At 37.7% G+C, this 27375-nt stretch overlaps 1 protein-coding gene across 3 annotated transcripts; it reads left to right on the plus strand.

The window, feature by feature from the left end:
* On the plus strand, positions 1-27324 carry LOC100489791 (capping protein, Arp2/3 and myosin-I linker protein 2). 3 transcript variants are annotated; one of them, XM_031900709.1, is made up of 9 exons: positions 1-234; positions 5055-5164; positions 6153-6546; positions 12279-12398; positions 17647-17683; positions 18669-18740; positions 19905-20201; positions 22440-22547; positions 24044-27324. In XM_031900709.1, exons 1-9 carry the CDS (start codon positions 139-141, stop codon positions 24196-24198), a joined length of 1389 nt encoding a protein of 462 aa, XP_031756569.1. In that variant the 5' UTR covers positions 1-138; the 3' UTR covers positions 24199-27324. The 3 variants fall into 3 exon arrangements, with proteins under 3 accessions (XP_031756569.1, XP_002935403.2, XP_004913561.2); XM_002935357.3 differs by having other exon boundaries at positions 2-234; positions 19905-20210; XM_004913504.3 differs by having other exon boundaries at positions 2-234; positions 19908-20210.
* Positions 27325-27375: the final 51 nt, after the last annotated feature.

The raw sequence follows: 27375 nt of genomic DNA on the forward strand, positions 1-27375 counted from the left end.
AGCAGAGGCTAGACATTCGCAAGCCTGATGCTTCTGCCATTCAGGGGCTCTTCCCTGACGCCACTCCCTTTTTCCATAAAGGATGCTGAGGTTTGAGGCTTCCTGCTTCCTTCCATAGTGTCATGCACAGAGCACCTTATGGACCTACCAACTGAGGGTGAGAAACTGCAGCACTATACCCGTCAGAGACCCAGGCCCAAGCGGTCCAGCTGTCACCCTTACAGAAAACCTCATGTAAGCCTTCGCTATTTTCTGCAGTACATGTATGCCATATTGTTAAATCGCAGCCTGCACGATCATTAGATTCCTTAGAATGCAGTATTGCATTATTGTGCGCAATCGCTATGATACATCGTTCAGCCCGCAAATGGCACCTGCACTGTCCTGTTTTTCTGTGGAACGCTGCTGTTATATAGAAGCTGCATTGCCACACTTTCTTACAGCAGGATTAAAATGTATTTTTGGTATGTTTTATTTTTGCTACCTATTATTTTTGATAGAGACTAATCACTAATCACTACCCTAAATGCTAAATACTGCATCCGTAATAAGGTTTGTTTTGAAGTCTGATTAAACCTAAAGCACTGTTAGATAGGAATAATGATTATGATGTGCTATCCATTTATGAGTGTGTAAATAACAGCAATCACAATGTTTTTCATGTCTAGTTATCAATTTACAGATTGCAGAAATTTTAATTTTGTGTTTTGTATTATGTGTGAGTGTGTATATATATATGTGTGTGTGTGTGTGCATACATTTATATATATATATATATATATATATATATATATATATACACACATACACACAGTAATACACACATATATATATATTTACAATCGATGGATATATATTAAAACAATGGTTTAAACTGTTAAATGGATATTGAAACATTCCAGCTTGTTACTGTGCGTATGTGAAGGTGCTCAGCACTAATCCCACACCCCCTGCCTCTCCCCTAGCCCTTTGCTGTTTAGCTGTGTCCAGACCCCAACACAGCTTCAAGAACAGGGAAATTGTAACTGACGTTGGACATAAAGGGGCGGGGAAAAGTACTGATAGGCTAAGGCACTGTTTACATTCATCTGTTTTGGTCTTGAAAAAGGGCCTATACGCATATAAGCGAGACCAAATATTTGTTGAGTAGACAAAAATAAGTAGAGTTTGGACAAAAAGAGAAGCCCTAGGCATTTAACTATTTGTGCATGAGTGTAAGAGTTGTGTGGGTAACACACAGTCTCTCATACACTCTGTGTCATTTGGGTTTTACCCCGGGTCATTTGTGACACATTTTAGCTGTGTCTCCACAGCTCCTGTTTTCATTCTTTTTTCACTTTTCTGCCTTGTATTTGGATATATGAGGTGAAGGATAGGGATAATGGCGGTGTCAGCATATGTAGGACAAGTCACATTGGCAGATCAAGTTGTAGGATGAAGACGTTTGTCTGAATATGGCATAAATATATTGCATAGTTGGCCAATCGAAAAGCTCATTGGTGCCCAACAAGACTGGTCTTACACGGGCTTCCATCCTGGTAAGGAGTTCTGTATCATACGGTACTTTTACAATGTGGTAACTCCAAATAATAAGATGAATGAAATTATATAATCCACCAATTGTGCCCTGAAGGACAAATACTTAAAACAGACCATAATCCCCAGTGAGGACCCTTACACATACTAACCAGAATAACATATATCAGTCTGGTGGAGTTTGTGTGATGCTCCTTGGTCAATCGGGAAATTTTATGCCCTCAGTGCTCACTTTTCCCATCCACACACTTGGTTCTGTGTTACTGTTGCAATAGTTTTTTCTGACATTTATCTTGGTTCCCTTATACCTCTGTAGTATGGAATGATAAATTTATCTGCATTTCTACTTGGCAACAATAGGTCATGTGTGCCACACTAGTTTGTCTCCATGTACGTATATGCGATTAGGGTAAATCATTAGTCACAAAATATAAACACAGGCTCACGATTTTAGGCTTATGGACAAATCTGGGAAATGTAGTATGGGCTTAGTACACAGGTTGCCTTGGCAACAGGATGTTACTAAAGAAGGAATTGTGTGTTTATTTTCTTGCTTTATTGTTTGTTAGTATGTCTGACATTTAATGATTGCACATTCCTTTACTATTCTTCATTATGTTCCCATTTTTGTTTTTCATTTTAGTCTTTTTCTTTTTCTGTAACTTTATTTAACAGATTGTGACTGTGACAAGCTTTTTGACACCTTTTTTGGGCATATTAGTGTGGGGGTGGTGTTTTTCACAGTTTGTTTGTGGAAACAGAGGTCCTTGAGAAAGGTCACACTGTAGTGACCGAAACGTTGGACTGCGCTTATGATTGAATAAATATTTTTGATTTATTTACTCAAGAAAAAAAAATATATATATATATATACTATGTAACATAGTATAGTAACATAGTAAGTTAGGTTAAAAAAGACACAGGTCCATCAAGTTCAACCTTATATGCCTATATATACCCTGCCTAACTGCTAGTTGATCCAAAGTAAGGCAACAAAAACCTCTCTAATCTGCCACAGAGGGGAAAAAGTTCTTCCTGACTCCAAGATGGCAATCGGACCAGTCCCTGGATCAACTTGTACTAAAAGCTATCTTTCATAACCCTGGCAAAAAAGCCATCCAACCCCTTCTTGAAGCTATTTAATGTATCAGCCAGTACAAACTGATCCAGGGAGAGAATTCCACAACTTCTCAGATTTCACTGTAGAAAACCCTTTCCAAATAATCGGAGTGGGTACCTTGTGTCTGCTGGAAGGACTTACTGGTAAATAAAGCATTAGAAAGATAACATAGTTAGCATATAACCCCTTAAGCACCTCTCCTCCAGTGTAAACAATCCCAACTTGGCCAGGCTTTCTTCATAACTGAAACTTTCCATACCCAGCTGGACTCTCTCTAACTCAATAATGTCCCGTTTGAGAACTGGAGACTAAAACTGAATGGCATATTCTAGATGGGGCCTTACCAGCGCTCTGTAAAGGGGAAGAATAACCCCCTCCTCCCGTGAATCTATACCCCTTTTTATACAGCTCAAACCCTTGTTTGCCCTTGCAGCTGATGCCTGACATTGCTTGCTACAGCCAAATTCATTATCTACAAGGACTCCAAGGTCCTTCTCCATTATGGATTTGCCTAGTGCAGTCCCATTAAGTGGCTTGCATATTTTTACATCCCAGGTGCATGACCTTACATTTATCGACATTAAATTTCATCTGCCACTTAGCCGCCCAGATTGCCAGTTTGTCAAGATCCTACTGCAAGGATGCCACATCCTGGATGGAATTAATTGGGATGAATGGGGTTATTCTTCCACATATGGGCTGAGTGTTATGTCATCTGCAAACACTGATCAATTAATTACAATACCTTCCCCTAAGTCATTAATGAACAAGATAAATAAAAGTAGATCCAAAAGAGAACCCTGAGGGACCCCACTGAGAACCTTACTGCAAGCAGAGAATGTACCATTAACAACCGCCCTCTGTACCCAATCCTGTAGCCAGGATTCTTTTGCTGCTGAACCCGAAAAATTCTACCTGCACATATGCAAATGTATTAAACAATGTCACCAAAGGCTTACTGCTGGGGGACGGAAAAACAGGGGGAGAGCCACCAAATTCGGATACCTCCTGAAGAAATAGGGGGAGTTTACAACTCTGAGGTCTCCCAGCATTTAAAATAATTCTTCATGTCTTCCGTTGAATGCTTACTACGCAAGCACAGTAAGGATTCAGTGACATCACTCCACATAGTGCACATGCATGGTAATGTTATAGGGGGACCCCACGCCCAGAAAATTTTGGCGTACTGCACATGCTACATTATATCCCAGCCCCTACTTGTTAAAGGTTGACAGCTCTGATGTTTGGAGTTCCATTTTCCAGTGGTCTTACTGGCATGTCTGGAGTTTACGGAGTGTTCATTGGTCGTTTTTAAGTGATCTTACTTGCTTGTCTGGTATTAATGGAATGCTTAGCCATTTATAGGGGCACAGCTGGCCCATTATCCATTTTACTTAATGATTATATTGGCATGTGTGGGTTTAATATGCTCATCCATTTTCTGTAGTAATTATACTGCCATGTCTGGATTACGTTTTGGTAAAATATGTGGCAAAAAAAGTGGGCATGAATAAAAAAAAATTGCCATTAGGTTGGCAGCCCCGGTGGGCCCCAGGTACCCCTTTCCAACCCTAAATGAGGGACTTCCCTCCTACTGTATTTCTTAACATTCACAATTAGTCTCTGTATATGATATTATCTGTAAATGATTTATAATCATTTATTTATGTATTTTTATTATAATGCTTGTGTTCTTTTGAATCCATATAAGCCAGTAATCTCTATAAATTCTGTGCTCTTTGGAGATTCCAAATCAGTTGTATTTTTTATCATAAAATAAAATATAATTCAGATATATATATATTTTTTTTTGAAGTGCAGTTATCTCATGTATCAGTTACTGGTTGTATGTAAATCTGAATGTTTGGTGTATACACACTGCAGAATATGTTGAAACTTTATAAATACATGTTAATAATAATAAATCATTAATTTATTTTTCCTTTTTTTGTGCAGTAACACAATATTTCAGGCTGATTTTGAAAGCTGTCTGTAAAAAAAAGCCCTGTTTATTCACAAGGGAGCACCCCTTAGTGCTCACTTACCGAGCATGCGTGCCCCAGGGAATGCTGCTCTCTCTCTGCACCAGTGCAGAAAGCAGCGCCAGGGAGTGCAGCAGAGTGCTGCATAACACAGACAGTACTCTTCCCAAGTGGTAAGATGTAGGTCTCTGCTCTCTGAAACAGAGTGCAGTGGCCAACTTACCACAGCGCAAGTACCATTTTGAAAAATGGCCAATTACATCCTTTTTATGCACTTTGCACAGTGTGAAAAAGTGAAAGATAACAAAATATTCAAAATTTGTTAGGGAAAAGCATAATCATCTCTAGTTAAAAACTGTAATTGTCTTTATTCCAAACATCTCACATAACACATATTCTCTGTTATCTAATATAAGGTTCAGACTCCAGAAAAGGAAAAAACAGAAGTCAATGAAAAAGAAGTGTTTGCTAAATTGGACGAGGGGTTAGATGATTTTTTCACCAAGAAGCTTATCCAAGACTATCAGTAAGTAACACAAATCTTTATTTTACTGTGGACATTTGTGTGGGTGCTACATGGCTGAATATGTGAAGTAAAAAATCCAAATAATTCATAGACAGATTGAAAGACAGATACCAATGCTATAGCCATCTTGGCACTGTTACTTCATTTATATATACTTTATCAAAACGATACAGTGAGAAGTTTAGTTATAGCTGACCTTTTGTAGACTTGCAGTTTTATATATATAGAAATACAATCTGCTTACCCATGATCAGAACCCAAAAAAACAATAAACTAGACTAGACAGGCAGTTGAAAAACATAGCTATAAGGTAAGTCTAAATAGATTTTAGAAACAGAAATCTTTAAAAAAAAATGAAGGCCACAGACCATGATGAAGTCTTAAAACAGTCATTCTAACCCCTTTTTCCAGTCCACCACTTGGGGCCCTTTCAGATGGGTGTTTGTTCTTGCATCCCCCTACTATTGATCCTTCATGCATTCCTTCTTAGAGAAACACAGGAAGAAACACATCCCATGCTTACTGGTCAGCTGTATTCATTCACAGGTCATTCATTCATTCACAGGTGGAACACAGCTTGATGCAGCAAAGCTACAGAAGTTACAGAAGTAATCATCTTATAGGAGAAGGAATGGTACAAATGTTAAGCCCCCCAGTGATTGTAATTACTCAACTGATACCCTGCCGGTGCTCCTGTTAGCAGGAAACTGCACCAGCCCCTGCTACATGCGAGTGAGTTATCCTCTTCTCTCTTCTTCTTTCTTCAAAATCTTGGGCTGACACAAGTGCAGTAAAGTTAATAGTTAAATCTGGCTTTTCACTCTACTGCACATGCACCCAATGTGATAAAAGAAGAAATAAGAGGAGCACTCTCTCACATGTAATAGGTGCACCGGCCTGAGGTATTAGGTAAGTGATTACAGTCACTGGGGGGTACCTAACAGTATGTGTTAGTGTATAATAGGAATTCTCTATTTTTTCCAAACAGCGAATATCCACTGCAAGTTTCTTCAGAACCCTCTTCCCTTTCATCATCTGGGTCTAGGACCTTTAAAAAGAAAATAGGAGATTTTTTTGCATTAAGAAAACCAAGAAATTCCAAGGGGTCTAAGCCTGAAAAGGAGCAAGATGGGACTCCAGTAACTGAAAAAGGCAGAAAACCTACTTTATCAGATATATTAAGACCACTAAACAAAAGTGTTGATTCTAATAAAGAAAAAACAGAAGATGCCACATCAGCAGAGGTGGGATCTGTGGTGGATCCTGCATGGACACCTGATGCTGCAAGAAAGATTAAACCAAGATGCTCAAGAGAAGGAAAATCCCAGTCACTGATACTTCTTTCAGAAGATGAGGAGCCATTTAGAATAAAACAAGAAAAGGTAAGCCAATTTTAAGGACACCTATAACCCTAAAATTGCTTCCCCCACTAGAGGTGCGGGCTAATAGGGCCCACACTCCGGTTCTAGACAACAATAAAAAATAGCCTACTGTGCTAGACTGCCTGCACCGGCAGGGAGCCATGTTGTTCATTATGCACATGTGTGTGACGTAGGAAGGTAAGTCTCATCCACCTCTCCTGTGTCACAGGCATGTGCATAATGAGCAAGCAGGGAGCCTCTCGCAATATGTGCTAAATAACATGACCGCCCACACCAGGAGGGAGCGGGCAAACTTGCGCCAGTAGGGCTATTTTTTTCCCCCCAACCGGAGTGGGTCTATTAGCCATTACCTCTGGTGGAGGAAGCAATTTTAACGTAATAGGTGCCTTTTAAATTTAAAAGGAAACTAATACCTCAAACATAATTAGGCTAGCAATGTCGGGGAGACGTGTTGCCCGTGACAAATCTCCCTTGTCGTGGGTGACTAGTCTCCCCGAAATACCATCCCACCGGCGAGTATGTAAATCGCCGGTGGGATGGCATACGCAGCGAAAATCGCAGAAGTTGCCTTGAGAGGAAATAACTTTTATTATGTCACTGATTATAATTACAGAACCTATTTTGAATATGGGAGGTGTAACCTTGACTGCTTCAGACTCTCCCACTGTGCAGCGGCATTTCAGGGGCATCTGAGTGATATAGTTAGCCAGGTGATATTAATGATTTAATATATCTTACTGTTTTCTATTGTAGTCCAATCTTCAGGTTCATAGTCCTTTTTCTTACAGGAACTTTCCTAATTAGATTATATTATCTAGAGTCCAGTTCTGAAAACAAACAATGGGTCAGAATTGTTTCCTAGCTATGCATTTTGCTCCAATTAAAGGAGCTTCATCAGGCAACATAAAACCTTATTTTATCTTACTACAGTGAAATATTTAAAATATTTAAATCACCACCTTTTTTTCACCTTTCAAGACCCCCCGGGGCTGTAAAAATATCTCTTGACCAACAAAGAAGTAGACACAGGTATCAGTTGGAAATGGCAATCAAAAATTAATTGAGTAAATTAAAAATGTTATCAAGAAAATTTCCCAAGTAAGAGCAGAATTAAATGGCTTGCAGTAGACTGCATTATATAGCAGAGGCAGATGGATGCCAAGATAAGCAAAATTACTGTAGGGGCAAGAAAAGAGATGAGTCAGTTCCTTGAAACTGCCTTGTTTAAATGCTATTTCCTTGCAATTGTGAAATATTAGCTCTTATTATCAGCTAATGTCTTATCATTATAAGGGTAAGGGCACACAGTGCATATATCTGCTTCTCCTAGCCCAGTTACTTAATTTTATTTAATGGAAAATCTATTTTAATCCTCGCAACGCACCCGTAGGTGGCTGTAGTAGTTGACAGTTGGTGTGGTAATGGTTATGCAAGTTATGAACTAAGGGCGAGGGCACACGGTACATATATCCGCTTCTTTCAGCCCTGGTTTTCTTTGGCCAGACTGAGAGAAGCGGATCCACTTACTTACACTCCTCTGTGTGCCTGCATTAAAAACTATGGCAACTGCCCGAGTGTGGGCACACAGAGCGGAACAGATTGGAGGTTGACTTGGAAAATCTCTGCTTTCACATTTTTCAGGCCAACCTCCGATCCGCTCGGCCTATGGGTGCACTGCAAGGATAAAAATGTATTTTCCATTACATAAAATTAATAGATTGTATTAACTACAAACATGATTACTTAATCCATTTGATAATTGTAGTAATCCAGAAAGTGTCCAGAAAGCAGCTAAATAATACTCATGAAAGCCTCTAGGAGCCATACTTTATTTTCTATTGACCAATTAATTTTGAGTTCCCAAAAAGGGTTTTATTGCTATGATTCACCTATTGTGAAGAACAAAATAAGCTTTATTCATCTCCCTTAATTGCTGTGTACTTCAGTTTCTTTAATTAGATTTAGTACTAAAAATACTTTTAAAAATTGAAATTTTACATAATACAAAATGCCATAATAATAATAATAGAAATGCCACTAAACTGTCCCAAAATGAAAATAGTGAATATTTTACTTACTGACTGTAAAATAAAAACAATGACTGCATTTTACATGTGGTAAAAGCACACAAATGAAGGGCGCAATCAGCCTTTTTTTGCACTTTGCCCAATGCATAGGGCATTGTCAACTAGTGCAGGCTGCAGACTGCTGTTTGAATCTAGTGTGGTCTGCAATAGGCCATGCTTGCCTCAAAATAGGGGTCCTCCTATCCAGCCCTTACCTGCTGCTAACTTGCACGTCCTTTACATGCGCAAGTAAGGCAGATGGTAAGGACAGGGCTGGGCTGCCTCTTGTGAAGCTGCTCTATGCACAGGGTGCCGGATTTCCAGTCTCTCTCTTTGCAGAGAGTGACAACCTTGGGGGATGCAGGTCCTGTTAAATGAGCACAAATGGGAATGCTCTTGGTTGTAGGAGGGTGCCATTTTGTTTACACTGTTATTAAGACAAGCATTGTTTCACCCAGAAATCTTATGCATTTGCCATCTAGGTGGTATCTGGGAAGTGCTGAATGTAAAGTTCAAATAATTGTAATTAAAAATCTGAGCTGTTAATCATATATTGCCTGCCCCGCCTCTATGCTGCATACATTTAGAACAGGTGTGGATGATTTAACTAAAAAAAGAATTTGGGTTTCATGATTCATTCTTAAAATACTTTTATTATACAGCTTTTTATGTTTGGGTGACAGGTCCCCTTAAAGGACACACAAAAATTTAATCAGTGAACAGCCTCTTTGAAATCTTTCAATACCTGCCACACTGGCTGTCCAGAGGTTAATAGTAAGGCTGCAACATCCCCTTAATCACTTAGATTTGCTTTTCCTCCTGTAACCCACTCAGCCCCCTCCCTCAGGAAGTTGCTTTGGCTGTTGGCTTGTGGGCATGCTCAGTTGTTCTAAGCTCAGATTACTAAACACGCCCTCCAGTCTAACAGCCAGTGAAGAGATGGCATTACTGGTTCCCATAGAAACTCAGCTCTAGCTGTCTGCTTCAATTTTTTTCTCCTGAGCTCTACAGATTTACCATTACAGTGCTCAAACACAGTTCTGCCTGTGTGAGCCTGTATTCTTGATGAAATGTATGCTGAATAAGGGCCTGTGTGTGTATGTTGTTTGCAGAATTAAATGTGTCTGATTATGTATCAGAGGAAAAATGGCCACCGAGTAAAAGCTGCTATTTGGTTTAGGAAAATGTGACGGTGCTAGAAAACAGAGGGGATAAAAGCAGGATAAATGATGCCATTTGGGTGGGGAAGATGTGCCCAACTGATATACATTGTAGGTAAATGTAGGCTTTATATGTCCTTTAAAGGAGTAAATGTAGAAGTGTTAAGAACCACACTATGTGGCTTCATTCTGAAGTAAAAAAAGGGAAAACTATTAAGAACTACAAGTCAGAGGGAACAAAATCTGCATTTAATGAATATGAACACTATAACAAACATTGTAAAACAGCAATTGGAAAGGGAAAAATAGCCTCTGCCGCAATGCGCGCCTCATTTTCTAAGACTAACCGCAAAAGTTTTTTTTATACAAGTATATAATATATAAGTATAGAATATAGTAAAAACATGTGGGTTGAGAGTGTGGCTCCATTGAATTATGGTAACAGTATGGTTAGAACGAAAAGAGAAAAGGCAAATGAGCTAAAGTAGTTCTTTTCTTCAGTGTATTCAGAAGACACAAAACTACAACCCAATTAATTTCATCTTGTAGCAGGATCTTGACAAACTGGCAATATGGGCAATTATGTGGCAGATGAGATTCAATGTAGTCATAAACCTGGGATGTAAAAATATGCAAACCATTCATACCCTTAATGGGACTGCACTAGGCAAATCCATAATGGAGAAGGACCTTGGGATCCTTGTAGATATGAAACTGCTGTACTAAGCAATGCCAGGCAGCAGCTGCAAGGGCAAACAAGAGATTCTCAAGGAGAGGGGTATGGTTATTCTTCCCCTCTACAGAGCGCTGGTAAGAACCCATCTAGAATATGCCATGCAGTTTTGGTCTCCAGTGTAGAAACGGGATATTATTATATTATAGAGGGTCCAAATAAGGGCAACTAAGCTGGTAAAGGGTATGGAGAGTCTCAGTTACAAAGAAAGACTGGCCAAGTTGGGTCTGTTTATGCTGGAGAAGAGATGCTTAAGCAGGGATATGATAACTATGTATAAATATATAAGGGGATCATATAATATTTTTTCTCTTATGCTTTATTTACCAGTTGGTCTTTCCAGCAGACACAAGGGCTCCCATTCTGATTAGAAGAAAAGAGGTTCCATCTTAATATATGGAAAGGGTTTTTTACTGGGAGAGCTGTGAAGTTTTGGAATTCTCTCACTGAATTAGATGTACTGGAAGATACATTAGATAGCTTCAAGAAGGTGTTGGATGGCTTTTTATCAAGTGAGAAAACACAGGGATATGGAAGATAGCCATAGGTGGAAGGTGACTTTTTTGTTTAGGGAGGCTAAAGATGGGCCATACATAGACTGACCTAAAGCTAATGTGAGACTGCTGCTTGTGCAGTTACCTCTTGCGGTTCCCACTGACTTCCAGGGATACTGTCCAAAAGTGCAGGTGGGAGTGCTTTTTTTACTCCAAAATGCTTAGGATGTAAAAGTATTTATACATGCACTTCTGATGGGGGTTCTCCATCCATTTGTGTGTGATCAGTTAGCTTAAATGTGTTTTAGTTAGTTTTATAGAGAGAAAGGCAGTGGGTACTGACATCCCAGGCACATTATATGCAGTTTGTATTTACAAAACAAGCACATTATATGCAGTGAGATGCAGTGGGTACTGATGGCAGATATTTAGGCCCTGGCACTATAACACTGGTACTGAAACACAACATTGGTTTGTGTTCCAGCTATGCACTCATAAGGGTGCCACTGTAACAAGAAATAAATAAAACAATGACAAAAGTGAGAAAAACCACTTGGTTTTAGGTTATCTAGTCAGGTAGACAGGTTAGTCTATGTGAAGGGTAGGTATGTCACTTTGCTGATAAGGCATACTGTGCAGGATCAGTCCAGTCGTGCCTCAATCCACGGGGTCCAAATCTGGTCAAATTTAGTTTGTGTTCCTCTCGCTTCTGAGGTAAGTTTGATCAGTGGGGTTGCCTGGTTTACCAAGTGCTTCCATGTTTTGATGGATAGTGGGCGAGCTCCCATCCAGTGCATAGCAATATTTTTCCTGGCATAAAAAAGGAGAGTTCAGTATCAGTTTCTGGAGTAGCTGCTTGGTATGGTGACCTCTAAGATTCCCAAAAGCAGTTGGTATTTATTAATGAAAAAAATTTATTTTTTATTTTCCCAGTTTGTTAAAAGTTTTTTAGCCTCATTGAAAACAAGTGGAATAATGCGATTATCACCAGTGAGACAAAACACACGGGAATATTCTATTGCGTGTTTTTCTTAAATAAGCTAGCATTCGAGAAGAAATGTTGCATGAGTTTTAAATTCATGGGTTTTTTCACAAACTCAAATTTTTATAAATCTGCCCCATCATATACCAAGTTGCACTTAGAGACAGTATATAGCCATTGAAACTTGTCATATAAAAATGACAGAAGCTATTTGCAATTTCTTGTAATTGTTCATAAATGCTGTAATTATATGAACATTTTTTTTTACATTCTTTTTATATTTATGTTCTGCAATAGAAAAGGCATTGTGAGAAGCTGGATGGGGAAGCCTGCCACACATTTGAACACAGAGTTCACAACATGTTACATCGTATTGGTGTGACACGGGTCTTATCATCAGAAATCAAGAAAAAGCAGGTGAGCATAAACCGGTGGCTGGACTATTTGGGTTCAAGTGCCACTTTTTGTCCATGTTCTCATATTTCATATGAAATATGAAAACATTGTTGTAATACTTTTGCAGTTCCAGTAATATGTAGGACAGTGTTGGACAGTAAGTAATAAGTCACTACCAAAAAAAGTGGCATATCTACAATTTTTTCAGCTCAAATATGGATGTATTTAATTCAGAATAGGGATGCACCAAATTCACTATTTTGGGATCTGGCCAAACTCTAAACCCTTTGTGAAAGATTTGCCCGAGTACCAAACTGAATCCAAATTGCAAATTAGGCCACAGAGGGGGTTAAAGAGAACCCGTGTCGGTGCATCCCTACTTCAGATATGGTTAAAGTTAAACCAGGTTTCCAAATTCCTTGCTTCACTCTTAACATTCCAGAACTTCTTTGTAAGTTCTTTCATATCTGAAATCACTATGGGTGGTGCTAGGCATGTACCTCTTCTGTTGCCTACCCCTAATCTGGGCTCTTGTTCCCCTATCGCCTGCACCATGTTTTCCTCTCCCTGTCAATATGCTTGCGTTTGCATGGAGGAGGATGAGATGGTGGGTCAGGTTGCCTTATGCAGCTGTCAATCTTGGACCATTGCAGCAGCAGCAATATGACAGCAGCTGCAAAGTATAACATGCTAATATATTTATTTTCTGTTTTTATTGTATTAACATTTTTGGCTGTGGTAAAGGGGTAGTGGTCAAAAGTAGGCATGACCTAAATATATATATATAATATATATATGTGTGGCATACTTTATGCCTCAAACTTCTATTGGTATACCCAGATTTTATTATAGATATTCTGGTAACTGTATTCATTCCTAGAGTACAGAAAGTAAGTAGCTCCTGGACACCCAAAAATATAAATTGTAGATATAAATATTTCTAGATATTTTGCCCACGGGAGAACTATCATCAATACTATATTACTAAAATGTCATATATATTTGGAAATACATATAAAGAGTTAAGCTAAAGATTGAGTGCTATGTGTTAGGAGATACTGGAGGAAGGAGGATTGTGTAGTGTTTACAGTCTAAGAAAATAAATAGTTATTCCTTAAAATGGTCTAGTTTTGGTTTTTACTGAATGGTATAAAGTATCAACTCATTTGAATTGTCCCATCCCTGCTATTTTCCAATATCCTTTACTAAACTAGTATTGGTACAGCTTTGCATATTTTTGACCCAATTTTGACTAATCTAAAGCTAATTGCAGGTGCCATTAACTGGTGTCTAATTTTGCAACAGATACATGATGCACAAGATTTTTATTGATTAATAAACTATGTTCTTTTTGGTGCAAAAGTTGCACTTTTAGTGGCATGAATGTATGCCATAAATGTTTCTCTACACATCCCTTAAATTTTTTAAGAGTCTACTGGCACAAAATATACCATAAAGTGACCTCTATACTTAGAATACAAGGTACAGCCCCAACCCTGTGCTTAAGCACACTGCTCTTTCTGCTTCATACACATTAGAAGCAATAACCAGCAAGCTGATGTACAGATAGATGAACACAGTTTTATGTCTTAACTATGCTGCTGTTTTATACACACATTTTTTAGTACTGATAGTCACTTTAGCAACCTTCATTACTCACAGTGACCTCTCCATCCAGAATATTTTTTTAGCTTCAATTTGCTGAAGACTAAAAAATGTGCTCTATTTTAGAAAGGTTTGAATGTACAGGTATGGGATCTATTATTCAGAATGCTTGAGACCTGGGGTTTTCCATTGGTTCACCATTCCATGTTTGACATTTAAACCCATAAGCCCAATAAGATTGTTTCGCCATCAATATGGATTTAAACTAGCAGGTAGAAGGTACTTTTTTTTACTATTAGTCTGCTATCGTTGCTTGAACATTAAGACAAGGCCTCATTTAGTGGGACCAGGCTATGTAGCTGAAGCAGGAGGCTGCGCCACAATATGCACCACCTTCTTGGAGTAGGCACAGGCAGATGCCTGGCTGTCACAAATGTCTCCTGAAAATCTAGCAAGAAAAGTACAGGGTCTGACGTAAGCAACAAGGACCTGTAGTAATATAGATTATTGGCCCAGAAACAAGCCTTGCAACAGGAGCATTATTATTTGAAACACCTGGTCACTGGATATGTCCTGAAACAGTAGTTGAACTTCATCCTAGAATTTTCGAACATTTCAATTCTCAGATGACCTTCAACAAAGGTGGTAAAGCAGAAATGTCCAGGAACCCCTTGACTGTCTTCCAACCCTAATGATTAGGAAAAAGGAGCTTAGAACATGAAAAGACCATGGTTCAAAGCCCAGCAGTGCTTCTAAGAGAAAATTCCACAACTTAACAGTTCCTACTGTTAAAAACCTTTTTTTTGAATTTCCATAACATTTTCTTTTAATTTCTAGTTTTGGCCTTGCGTTATTTAGAAAGACCCATTGGTGAATAAGGCACCAGTTATTTTTTTCTCCTCTTATATCTGTCCATACCGATTATTAGTTATAAACCTTCACAGAAGCATTTCTGTTTGTGCTCCTGTGCCTGCTTCCATTTATTTATTTTTCTTTAATAACCTTTTACCAAGTGTAAGCAATCCCAGCTTTAAAACTAATTGTCTATATAGCCTTAATTAGCTTCTTACCATTTTCTCTCTCTATCTCAATTATATCCTTTTTGTTTTCTGGATAATTAAACTTGTACTGCATACTCTGCCTATTACATTCCCTTTAATGAATGTATACCTCTTTTTATAGACAACATAATGGTCCGTCACCTGTGTTTGAAGGTTCTTTATGGACCACTAACATCAAAATACAAAATTTTCTCCTGTATGCATATAGGGGAAAATAGTCTGTGAAAAATTATGCATCGTATCTAGAAGGCACAATATTTTTCTTTAAAAATATTTTGATTTCTTTTTGTAGGGCTTTCTGACCCAAGTCATGAATATGTATTATATGAACTATCATTCAACGCAATATACTGAGTGAGGCTTTGTTAAGGCAACAGATAAAAGATGACTGCAGACCCCAGAACCTATAGCATACACACTGCAATAAAAAAAAACAGGATTTGTGCTTCTGCTCCAAAGAAAAAAAAGCATGTACAGGATAGATATAAATGGTATGTTAATTCCAATAAATATTTTGTGTGTGTGTGTTACATGCTTTGTGGTGCAAACTTACTCTGACCTGAAATGGCTCCGTGGTAATGTTCCTATCAACTTGGGTACCAGTGTCAGAGGTCTGCACTTGTCAGTATTAGGCTACCTGTAACCAACAACACCTTTTACTATTTATTCTTACCAGTAACTACAGGCATAGGATCCGTTATCCGGAAACCCGTTATCCAGAAAGTTTTGAAATATGTAAAGGCCATCCCCGTATCCATTATAAGCGAATAATTCCAATTTTTAAAAATTATTTCCTTTTTCACTGAAGTAATACAACAGTACCTTGTACTTGATCCCAACTAAGATATCATTAATCTTTGTTGGAGGCAAAACATTGGGTTAATTTAATCTTTAAATTACTTTTTAGTAGATTTAAGGTATGGAGATCCCAATTATAGAAAGATCCCTTATCCAGAAAACCCCAGGTCCTAAGCATTCTGGATAACAGGTCCCATACTAGTGTAGTGTACTAGTGTTCTAGAGTTTTTCTAGTTACACTCTTTTCTTAGCCTGTGTGAATAGCCCTGGTGATCCCAGCTATAGTCAGGTGATCCCAGTGAAGCCAATAAAAGGGCAAACATATGGGCGTTTTAACCTTTAAAGCAAGTAAGTTGCAGGTAAAACTTAGTGCCTTTGCTAAATGTATATTGAAGCAGTAGAATTCTTAATGAATCGCATAAGTCAGTGTAGGACTGTCCAGAAGGGATGACTTTGACATAGTTGGTCAGCTTCAAGTATATGCAATATATGCACAAACAATGCCTGTTTTGCTTATAGGGGAGGGCATTTCTTGGTAGCTTAATGCACAGAATGTCTCTTATATATATTGATAATGAGTGTAAGTGCAGAGGATCTCTTGTTGTTGTCTATATGTATTTTGTGGTTACAGCCTCATTGCACCCCCGCCTAATGGTTTAAAATTTAGTGGTTGAGCACAACTTTCCCTTTTTTGAATAGCCCTGGTGAAGTGTACCCCAGTCTGGAGACAATGTCTATATTTTTATTCCAATTAACAGAAAAACTTTAAACTTTACTGAAAAGTTCCATGGTTATAAAAGTAAAATTAATATAACAAAGAAATAGTGAAAAGGGGAGGAACCATTGTAACACGTCTGTTATGAAGGAATTCTAAAGTGCTTAGTGTATTATTGCACAAGGAGAAAACTCCAGAAAGAAGACCAGAACCCCCCCTACCACTATATTGTATCATAAATTGTACAATATAGTGACACACAATATCAAAAAGGGATTGAACAAACAATTATTGAGAATAGCAAAAGGAAATGCACAAACATATTCTACAGACTCAGATGGCTTGCAGAATGGATAATACACATATACACATATATATTATGATACAGGTTGGGTTCTTTTATCCAGAGGCCCAATAACCAAAAAAAACAAAACATGGAAATCTGGAAAACCCCAGGTCACAAACATTCTAGTTAAAAAATCTCAATCTCTGAATAGGGCCATCTCTTAAAAAAGCATCTAAATCATAAATTAACAGTGTTAACCTTTTGTGGTTGCATTATTTCTGTCCATACAGAATGATGTAATGGCTAGTAGTGCCACTTAGCCTGAGCTATAAAAATTCTACAATTTTTTTTTTTTACATTTGGTTTAATTTTGCAGTGCCTTCTGCCCCAAATAAAGTTACAGACTCAGTTTATTAGATGGGACTTTTATTATAATTATCCTTTATATAGTGCTGACTTGTTACCCACTCTACATCAGTCCCTGCCCTTAATGGATCTTACAATCTCAATTTCCTTTCACAATCATACAAAACACAGACTAGGTTCAATTTTACCCAGAGCCAGTTAAACTTAGAATTTGTTTTTTAAAAAAAAAAATATAAATTCTTTGCAGACAGTGCCCTGGTCAGAATCAAACCACTATGCTTTGTTTACACAAAAGATAATGTCAGCTGAACATACCATAACTAAATGTAAACTCACTAATAAAAAGTATTCTACTTCAAAGAAAATGTTTTATATGTATAGCTCTGTGTTCTATGACTTAACCCGAATTCTGTATTATTTTATTTTTGTCTTTTACAGAACAAAGATGGTGACATCAAAAAGGCTGGTTCAGAAGGTGAGCAAGGGATTTTTTTAACAATATCTTTGTTTAATTTCTTTAAATTGCAGAAAGGGCAGATAAGTTTTCATATAAGTTAAGGTGGCCGTACACGGGCCGCGTTGGCACCTTATTGAAAATCGGGAAGATGAAGAAGTTCGCCAGGTTTAAAAATCCTGTCGGGGGAAGGAGCACCCCATCAAGTTGGGCATGTTGGGGAAAGATCCACTTGTTTGGTGACAATGCCACACAAGCAGATTATCCAGTGTATGGCCAGCTTTAGCCAGCCTCACATTTGCCCATGTGTTTGAGTCCAAAGGCACAATTATCTTTCAGAATCAATCCTACATAGGTAAACTCATTGATCCTTCCAGATTCACCTTCCAGCAGGGCAATGACCCAAAGCATACTGCTAAAGCAACACTCGAGTGGTTTAAGGGGAAACATTTAAATGTGTTGGAATGGCCTAGTCAAAGTCCAGACCTCAATCCAATTGAGAATCTGTGGTCAGACTTGAAGATTGCTGTTCACAAGGGAAAACCATCAAACATGAAGGAGCTGGAGCAGTTTTTCCTGAGGAATGGGCAAAAATCCCAGTGGCAAGATGTGGCAAGCTCATAGAGACTTATCCAAAGCAACTTGCAGTTGTAATTGCCGCAAAAGGTGGTTCTACAAAGTACTAACTTTAGGGGGGGTGAACAGTTATGCACACTGATGTTTTCTGTTACTTTGTCCTATTTGTTGTTTGCTTCATAAAAAAAATACATCTTCAAAGTTGTAGGCATGTTCTGTAAATGAAATGGTGCAAACTCTCAAAACAATCCATTTTAATTCCAGGTTATGAGGCAAGAAAACATGAAAAATGCTAAGGGGTGTGAATATTTAGCAAAGCACTGTATGTTCTATGTACTATTTGATCATAAATTATCTTGATAAAAACATTTGCTGTTGTTAATTGGATAGTGTACTCCTGTGGGTTAATGTCTTATTTTATATTTTTTAGGAGACATTGTGGATAGTTCTGCTGAGTCCCCGCCACCAAGCCTGAAAGCACGAACACACTCTATGTCGACAGGTATGAAAGAAGCTTTTATGCTAAATTAACATTTAAACATATAGTAGTATGGTTAAAAAAATCAGATTACTACATTTTAGTAAGGTAGTAAGTTAATGAAGAGCAGGGAATGTTCGTGGAAAAAAACAGTGCTTAAAGCTCACCATTTCAGTGATAGGTACATCCAGCAAAAGAAGAAAACATAAGAAAACAGATGAATAAAACAGATTATTAGACAAGGAAACTCAAAAACACAGCAGGGTTAACAGATTTTTTTAGGCACAGTGAGTAAAATCACTTATTTTCCTTTTTTTTTTTTTAATTAAATGCATAATGTGACTCTAGTAAGGAATGTAAGCATTAATAATCCAGTGTGTCTACCTCAGTGAAGAAAGACAAGATTTGGGGTTTTTAAATATGGGAGGTGAAGCAAAGTCTTTTTTCAGGGATGCAGGCTTTAGGAGACCAGAAATTACTATGGACAAAGTATGACAGGATAGATGCAACGCAGGCAGAAGGAGGAAGCGCATCGCTCCAGGTACCCCGGGCTGGTGCTGTTTTCTCCTAACAGGGGCACCAGCCCGGAGTGCGAGGTAAGCGATTAAAGTCACTTGGGGGTGCTTAACATTTTAGCACCCCCAAGTGACTTAGACTTTCCTTCTCCTTTAAGGAGTATTCAAGACTAAAGGTGACCATACACGCACCAATATAATCATACAAAACATAGTTTCATACAATTTTCGGTCCGTGTCTGGGCTCTGATTTATCATGCCAACAATTTTTATTGGACAGGTTAGAAAATTTTGGTTGAATAATGATAATATCTGTGTATATATCTGTGTATGTATTGTGTATTTGACAATATCCTTAGGTGACCTACAATGTATTTTCCGTGACCATCATACCATTTTTGTCTGGCAATTATTAATGGTCAGAACATCGTCCAGTTTGTTATTTTTAGGACTTTAATCCTACAATTTGGAGTGAATTATTTCCAATGTAAACAGTATAATTTAGAAATAAAAAGTACACCATAAAAATTATGACAGAAGATTTTTAAAGTTTACTGTAAAATTCTCTAGTGTGTCCAACTTAATTAAATAGGTTCTAGTACAATAGCATTTGTTTTTCACTTGTTGTTTATGTTTATACTATAATATCTTAACTGGTTTTTTTTTTTCAAAGCAGAAAGATCCACTCCAAAACCTGAAATGGTCAGGAATCCAGCAGACCAGAGCATGATTTGGAAAGACATTGGGAAACAATTTAAGGCAGAACTTAAGGGAAGGTGCACACTGGCCCATGGCTCACCAAGAAGATCTCTTGTCATTTTAGAACGCAGAGAAATAGGAGTGGAAAAAAAATCAGAGGACTCTTGGAGTCTCCCAGGCCTAGAAAGAAGCTCTCCTGCTCCTTCTCCTAGCCGAATCATTCATTTGGAGAATACGTCTGATGTAAATGAAATTGTATCAGAAGACTTTGGTAATGAAGGTATTGTATGTAATCATAGATCATTAAAATTCTCACATTTTGCTGTTGAAAGGTGATGGCACATTGGGCTTTTTGTCACACACAGTAAATCATGCTACTTGTGCACAACAATGTGCCTGAAATTGCGATAATTGTTTTACTCTTGGCAATGCCCATTTTCTACCGAGGAAAAGTAATTTCAGATGCTTTGTCATCTTACTAAAGTAAGATTTCCTGTGCAGCATTAATTATTAGAGGTGTAAAGGGTTTTGTAGCAAAATTTGTGACGTAGCCCAAAAAAATTACATTACTTGAGTTACTCTAATTCCCCCAGACTTGAAGACCTGTCAGCTCCCCCAAGATCTCTCCTCTACTGCTTTATTTTGTACAACATGCAGGTTTCTACATGAGAGGGGTAAACAAAACTCGGAAAATCAGTTGAGCAGTTTCCATTTCCCTGCTAGATCAATCAAGCTGCAGGCCTGATGGGCCTTACCAGTGCGTTCTAAAGAAGTACGACTCACTCCTTTTTATTGATACCCCTTTTAATGCAGCTCAAAACCTTGTTTGCTTATGCAACTGCTGCCTGCCATTACTTAACTGCATAGTTTTGTGTCATCTGGAAACACTGATACATTACCCCAAATACCATTCCTTAAGTCATTAATGTACAAATAAAATAAAAGTGGACCCAATACAAAACCCTGTGGGTCCCTACTCCAAGAAAAGAATGTACCATTGGCAACAACCCTGTAAGGAGCACCAGAAGCCTCTGCATAGGCACGCTCTGACGTGTGCTCTCTTTTGGTGTACGCTCATGCACAGTGATGCCCATGTCTCTCAGCTGTGTTGTGAGGCCAGCGGATGCGTTGATGTAACTTTGGCCCAAGCTGGTTTAGTTTATTCTGGCTTAGCTAAAGCCTTTATTGTATTAATTCCTGTTGGTTTTTGAGTCTTGCCTGTCCCTGACTTACGAATCTTCACTGATAAGTCTACCACAGAAAGTTCCGGGGCATTGGTAAAAAATGGGGTTGGCAGGGCTTTCTTGCTACACATAAGAGGTTAGTTCTGGCAGTTGTGCTTTGTTTTTTTGTATTACAAAACAATAACGAATTGGCCTTTAAAAAAAACATTAAATAAACCCAATAGGATTGTTTTGGAATAAGCATTAGTTATATATTAGTTAGAATCAAATACAAGATAATGGTTTATTATTACATGGAATAAAAAGAACTGAATTATTTGAGTAAAATGGAATGTATGGAAGATGGTTGTCCAGTAATTCAGAGCTTTTTGGATAACAGGTTTCTAAATAACAGATCACATACCTGTATTGATTTTATGGAACTAAACGTTTCTTTTCTAAACTTAAAGGAGAAGGAAAGTCATTTTGGCATTTTACTGCCACATTAGTGCCACTTAGAACAATATATTTATTCTGCAAAAAGCTTTACTATACCTGAGTAAACAGCTTTAGAAGCTTTCTCCATTTGATAGCAGCTGCCATTTTAAGTAGCTTCCTACCTGCAGTCTCTAGCTTATAGCTGAGATCACAGATTCTAATGGGAGGGGGAGCAGGAGAGAACTGCACAGACTCTGGCCATGGAAATTAAGGAAGGCAGGAAGGAAGACATTGGAACATCATGTTTACAAAAAAGAGACAAGAAATTCTGTGTTACTTTTGATAGAGGACTCAGTGCAGTATTTCTGTGAGTGCTTATGGCTGTATTTACATAGACCCTTCTGATAAAGCTTACTTAATTTTTACCTTTCCTTCTTCTTTAAGAGTCTTTGTTGCCCCAGTGTTTATCCTTCATGGTCACTTGCACATTTGCAATATATTCTGAGCTGATAGATATCACTACATCCAGTATAGCATGTATTCCAATTGAAAGATGAAATCACTTACCAGCGAGACCAATATGACCACTAAAAGTATTAAAATATAAAACATCTAGACATATGAGTATTATTCATATAAAAAGCATTGTAAGTCTGTATCTTTGTTGAAACCACATGGAGACAGTGTTTTAAGCTTGTGTATACAGTAGGTTTCTGCTTTGCATTGCATCAGTACAATATCACCCACAGATAATAGGACACATTTGATTTAATGAGAAATTATTATTCCCAAGTTTAGTTCTAGATTCATCCATAAAAGTTTTCATAAGATAAACTAGATATTTTTTTAGTACTTTTTAACCTTGCCAACAAATGTAACTGTAACTGATCTCTTCTGTTTTTCTCCAGCAAGCATGTCCAAACCTAGGTTACGTCTCAAGCAATTTCAGAACAGAAGAGCAATCTCAGCTCATGAAGAACAGTTCAGAGACCAGGGGTATATGACTGAACTGGAAAGTAAGTTTCTATACGGCCTATGGGATAAACAGGGTAGTTTGCGTGTGCATTAACTTTTAGTATATTATAGAATGCCCTATTCTTAGCAGCTTTTCTGTTGGTCTTCATTTTGGTGTCACAGACCCTAGCAGCCAAAAAATAATAATTGCTCCCTAGGACTAAAATGTTTTTGTTACTTTTGAATGTCTTCCTTTTTATTCAATCCTTCTTTCTCCTATGTATCTCCTATTAATCTTGCAGTCTGTCATTCAAACCACTGGCTGCATGTTAGGTTAGATTGTAGCCTATCAACTAGATAGCTAGTGAAATTCCAAACTAAAGAACTGCTGAACAAAATGTAAATAATTAAAAAAATTGTAAAAAGTTGCCATTGCAAAATGTCTTGGAAAATCCTGCATCATAAAACAGTTAAATCAAAGGTGAAGCACCCATTTAAATACAGATGATGAGCCTTTCTCACAGTCACTGACTGTGTCTAATAATTACAGGTGAGGAGGTCATGATACAGGGAGTGTAACTATATTTCATAAACTCATTTTGCCCCTTTAACTTATTACACACAAGGGCAATCTTAAAAGGGTTAGTCACTACAGGGTGCCAATTTGTCAGGCACCCCAACGATTATAATCACTAATCTCAGCCCCTGGGCTGCCTCTCCACTGCACTGAAAAATGCCTCAACCTGGGGTACCATCTTCTCTCTGACCCAGCACCCTTGCAGCTTCTCAAGGCCATGTGGATGGCCTTGGAACAATCTAACATTTTCTTACATCATGAGCACTTACTATATACTTATCCAAGAGGCCATATAAATTTGTCCAAGAAGGCATGTAAGTTGGCAGATGTCACCGGAATACCCATTAATACCACCAGTCATCAATACCAGAATATATAGCAGTCTTCCCATAAATAACTGTGTTTTCCTTCATCTCTTATATCTTTCTTCTCTAGATTATATATATAATGGTGTTGAAAGTTTGTAAACCCTTTTAAATGTTCTATATTTTTATATGATGGTGACCTAAAACATCATCTGATTTTCAAACAAGTTCTAAAAGTACATGAGGAAAATCCAGTTGAACAAATAAACAAAAAATATTATATTTGGTCATGTATCCGGTGTGACTCCTTTGTGCAGCAATAACTGCAACTAAACGTTGATCAGTCCTGCACATCAACTCAGAGGAATTTTAGCCCATTCCTCCATGCAGAACAGCTTCAGCTCTTGGTGGGTTTCCTCACATGAACCGCTGTTTTATTATTACAGGGAACAAGGAGATAATTGTACACATTTGAATTATTTCATGCGTTTGTAGATAAGGTGTTGATTTTGTAGAAAGTTATATATAGTGTATATGAGCAGGAATGTGTAGATAAAAGCAGTGGTTTACAACAGAACAGTCAAATGGACAGATCTTTTTTTTCTTGTGTCTTATCTTTCATAATTGCTGTTGAAGCCTCATATCATTTATCATTTCTGTCTGTTGTCTTGAGCAGAAACAGAGACGAGTGTCGAAAAAAAGATTGTGGAACCACTTACTGTGAAAAATGAAGGAAACACCCCACAGACTTCTGTAGAGACTACACCAAGCACAGAAATAGACAAAAGGCCTGAGATCCCATCAAACCACCAAAATAACGAAAACATTTAACGGTGATTGAAAACATCTGCTCTTATTTATGGCTAATGGCTGAAAAAAGGATCTCTGGCTTTAATACCTAATGACAACAATAAGCAATGGGTTCACTGTAATTGCAGATTATCTTTAGTGATCATTTAAAATGTGCAGCCTTGTTAAACCAAGCTGAAAGTGATACTATGAATGCTGAAAAATAAGTTTTGTTTAAGTATGTGATGTTATAAATCTGCTATGTATTACTTTGGCAAAGTTGTCTGCCCAAGGCAAATGACCAATAGCAACAAATAAGGTTTGTCACTATTCTAGGAGGTCTTGGGTTACAAACCAGAGCAAACTACTGTAACATAGCCAGCCTAATACTTTTTATATTGATGTGCACCTACATGAGACTGGATTCTCAGATGACTAGAAGTATTTTTCATTGGGAATGTACAGTATTACTGTTCAGTAAGTGGTCAACCAAAAATTGCATGCTTATGAAAGTCCCGAGATCCTCATTTCTTTCCACAGCTGCATTCCTGTCAGTGCATTTGTTCATGCATCCCACAGTCCAGCTAGAAAAAGATTTTTATGTTTATCCTATGTGATCATAGCAAAAAGGTTTTGCTCTCTGACCAAAAGAAACCTGATTTGGATTTTTGGTGTCAAGTTTTGTGCCAGCTCCAGAAACTAATAAAACAAACCTAGACTGTATGCTCTACAGGGCTGGATCTCATTGTTTATTCCTACACCTATAAATATAATTAGTAGCACAATATTAGAAAAATGTTAATTTCAAGAGATGGGGATACATTTCCACTTGGTGAGAGTGGGGTATACATCTCTGGCTTTGTTAATTACATCTACGTAATCTGTAAATAAAAACATTTATAGTTATATGTTAAGCTCTTTAACATCAGTTTTTTTTTTTTTACAGAAGCCATTCCTAATTCAAATACTTTCTCTGTCATAAGACATAGCACAGTAATTAGAATCAGAATTTTAGTATATGTATGAGATCTGTTATCCAGAATACTTGGGACCTGGGGTTTTCCAGATAAGGGATCTTTCTGTAATAAGGATCATCATACCCTAAGTCTGCTACAAGTCATTTAAACAATTAACCCAATAGTATTGTTTTTATATCAATATTGATTCATGCAGCTTAGATACCATCACGTACAAGGTGCTGTTTTATTATTATAGAGAAAAATTAAAGCATTTTTTTTAATTAGAATTAGAATTATTTGCTTAAAATCTATGGGAGATGGCCTTCCCATAATTTGGAGCTTTTTGAATAATGGGTTTCCGGATAAGGGATCCATACCAGAACTGCCATACCATACCTGGCTCTGATATGCCACTTCACCCTAAACCTCCCCCCAGCAGACTACGTGGGATAGGGTCAAACTTTGCAAAAAATTATTTTACTTTTGGAAGTGGAAGTATGCCCTCTTGTTTATGTTTCTGAATCTTGCATTTCTTGATAAGGACAGAGGAACACAGGTAATTTTGTTGCCAGGGCTCAGCAAAGTGGTTGCAAGTATTCCCTTATAGGATAAGCTTGTAATTGGTCTAGTCCTGCCAAAATAATAGCCTTATCACTAAAAAATGGTCAGTACTGCGGTTTTCACAGGGGTGCACCAAATTCACGATTGAGTTTGAGATTTGGGCAGAATCCAGCCGTATCCAAGTACCTGGCCAAATGAATCCTTAAAATCACGTGACTTTTGGTCATGTGAACACAGAAGCAAAAAGTAATTTAAACACACTCTTCTATTTAAGCCTCTATTGGATTAATTTGCAATTAGGATTTGGATTCAGTTCAGTATTCGGCTCAATCTTTTACAAAGGATTCAGGGTTCAGCCGCAGCCGAAAATAGTGGGATTCGGTGCATCCCTAGTGTATAAAGAAGTGTTTTCAGGCATTTATTTCCCCCCTAACAAATTAGAAATCAGTCAGATGACTATTACTGGAAAACAGATTTTCCATTTGCAGTCATAAGCAGCACCCTTTCTAATTTGCTGACAAATTTTAAATTATTGTGGACAAGCTGAAGGTCCAAAGCATGAAGGTGTCAGCAACCGCTTGAAATGTGTAGGGATGGTTGAGCAGGATTATCTTTGACAAAACAGCAGTTTAGGTACAAAACGTGTCAAATTATTTATTGCTCCTGTTTTGAGTTACGTTTTTAATATGGAAAAAATAAAGATTTTATCATAGAAGCCGTAGTGTCTTGCACAGACTATTATTAATATTTTTCATATCCTGCAAAACAACAGCATCGCTGCAAAAATTTGTGCTCAGGGCTTGGTTTCAATGAAGTGCAATTTACATCATTTTTTTGTTTGCAGATTACCTGTTTTTAAACTGAAAAGAAGCATCTTATGATGTTACCATGCTTAGAACTGACCAAAAAAAATCAGATGACTTTCCAACTTAAGTTTATAAGCTGAGCAACATCACTAGTTTCTTTTCTCAGATTTAATCTTTTTCTCGATTGTCGGCTAAAATGACAGGTGGCTCTGTAGTTACAGATGTTTTATATTAATAGTTAAAAAATGGCTAATATATAAACTTTTAAAAGGGGTTATATTTCATTTAAGGGTAAAAGTAGCAGGTTTGCTCAAACTCCAGAATGATAACTTTAAGTTGTCTAGTGTTAAATGGGACAACACCTGTGACGTAGGTGTGGGGGGGGCTAAACACTTTTTCAGGAGCACTGCCCTCAAGCCCATGCAGCATTCCTCCACTGGCCATCAGCCTCTTTAATTCATAAACTTGCACCTACCCAGAGTACCCCTGATGTCAGAGATGGCTGGGTCGGGTGTGGATATTCAAGTGTTGATGACAGGTCAGGTCTGGATTGGGACAGGGCAGATTAGGGTCACTAATTCAATCCCATCTGCTCTGATACCAAATGTTTCCTGACCTTGTGCAAAAATGACATATTTTGGTAAATGTAGCATGCATTTTCTTTAATATTAAATTGATTCTCATTTGCCCTGATCACCAATGTCTCCAGCCCCTTGCACAAGATATGTTGCATGGGTTATATTTCTCTATATAGTATTTTTGTTATCTGCAAACACAGAGACCTGGTTTTATAACATTATAGATGGCATTATGAGCACAATAAAAGTGTTTTTACCAATTGAGAGTGGTATTGTTAATTCTTAATATTAAACAACATTTTCTGTTTATATGTA

This window comes from Xenopus tropicalis, chromosome 4 (genome assembly GCF_000004195.4).
Source record: "Xenopus tropicalis strain Nigerian chromosome 4, UCB_Xtro_10.0, whole genome shotgun sequence".
NCBI lineage: Eukaryota > Metazoa > Chordata > Amphibia > Anura > Pipidae > Xenopus > Xenopus tropicalis.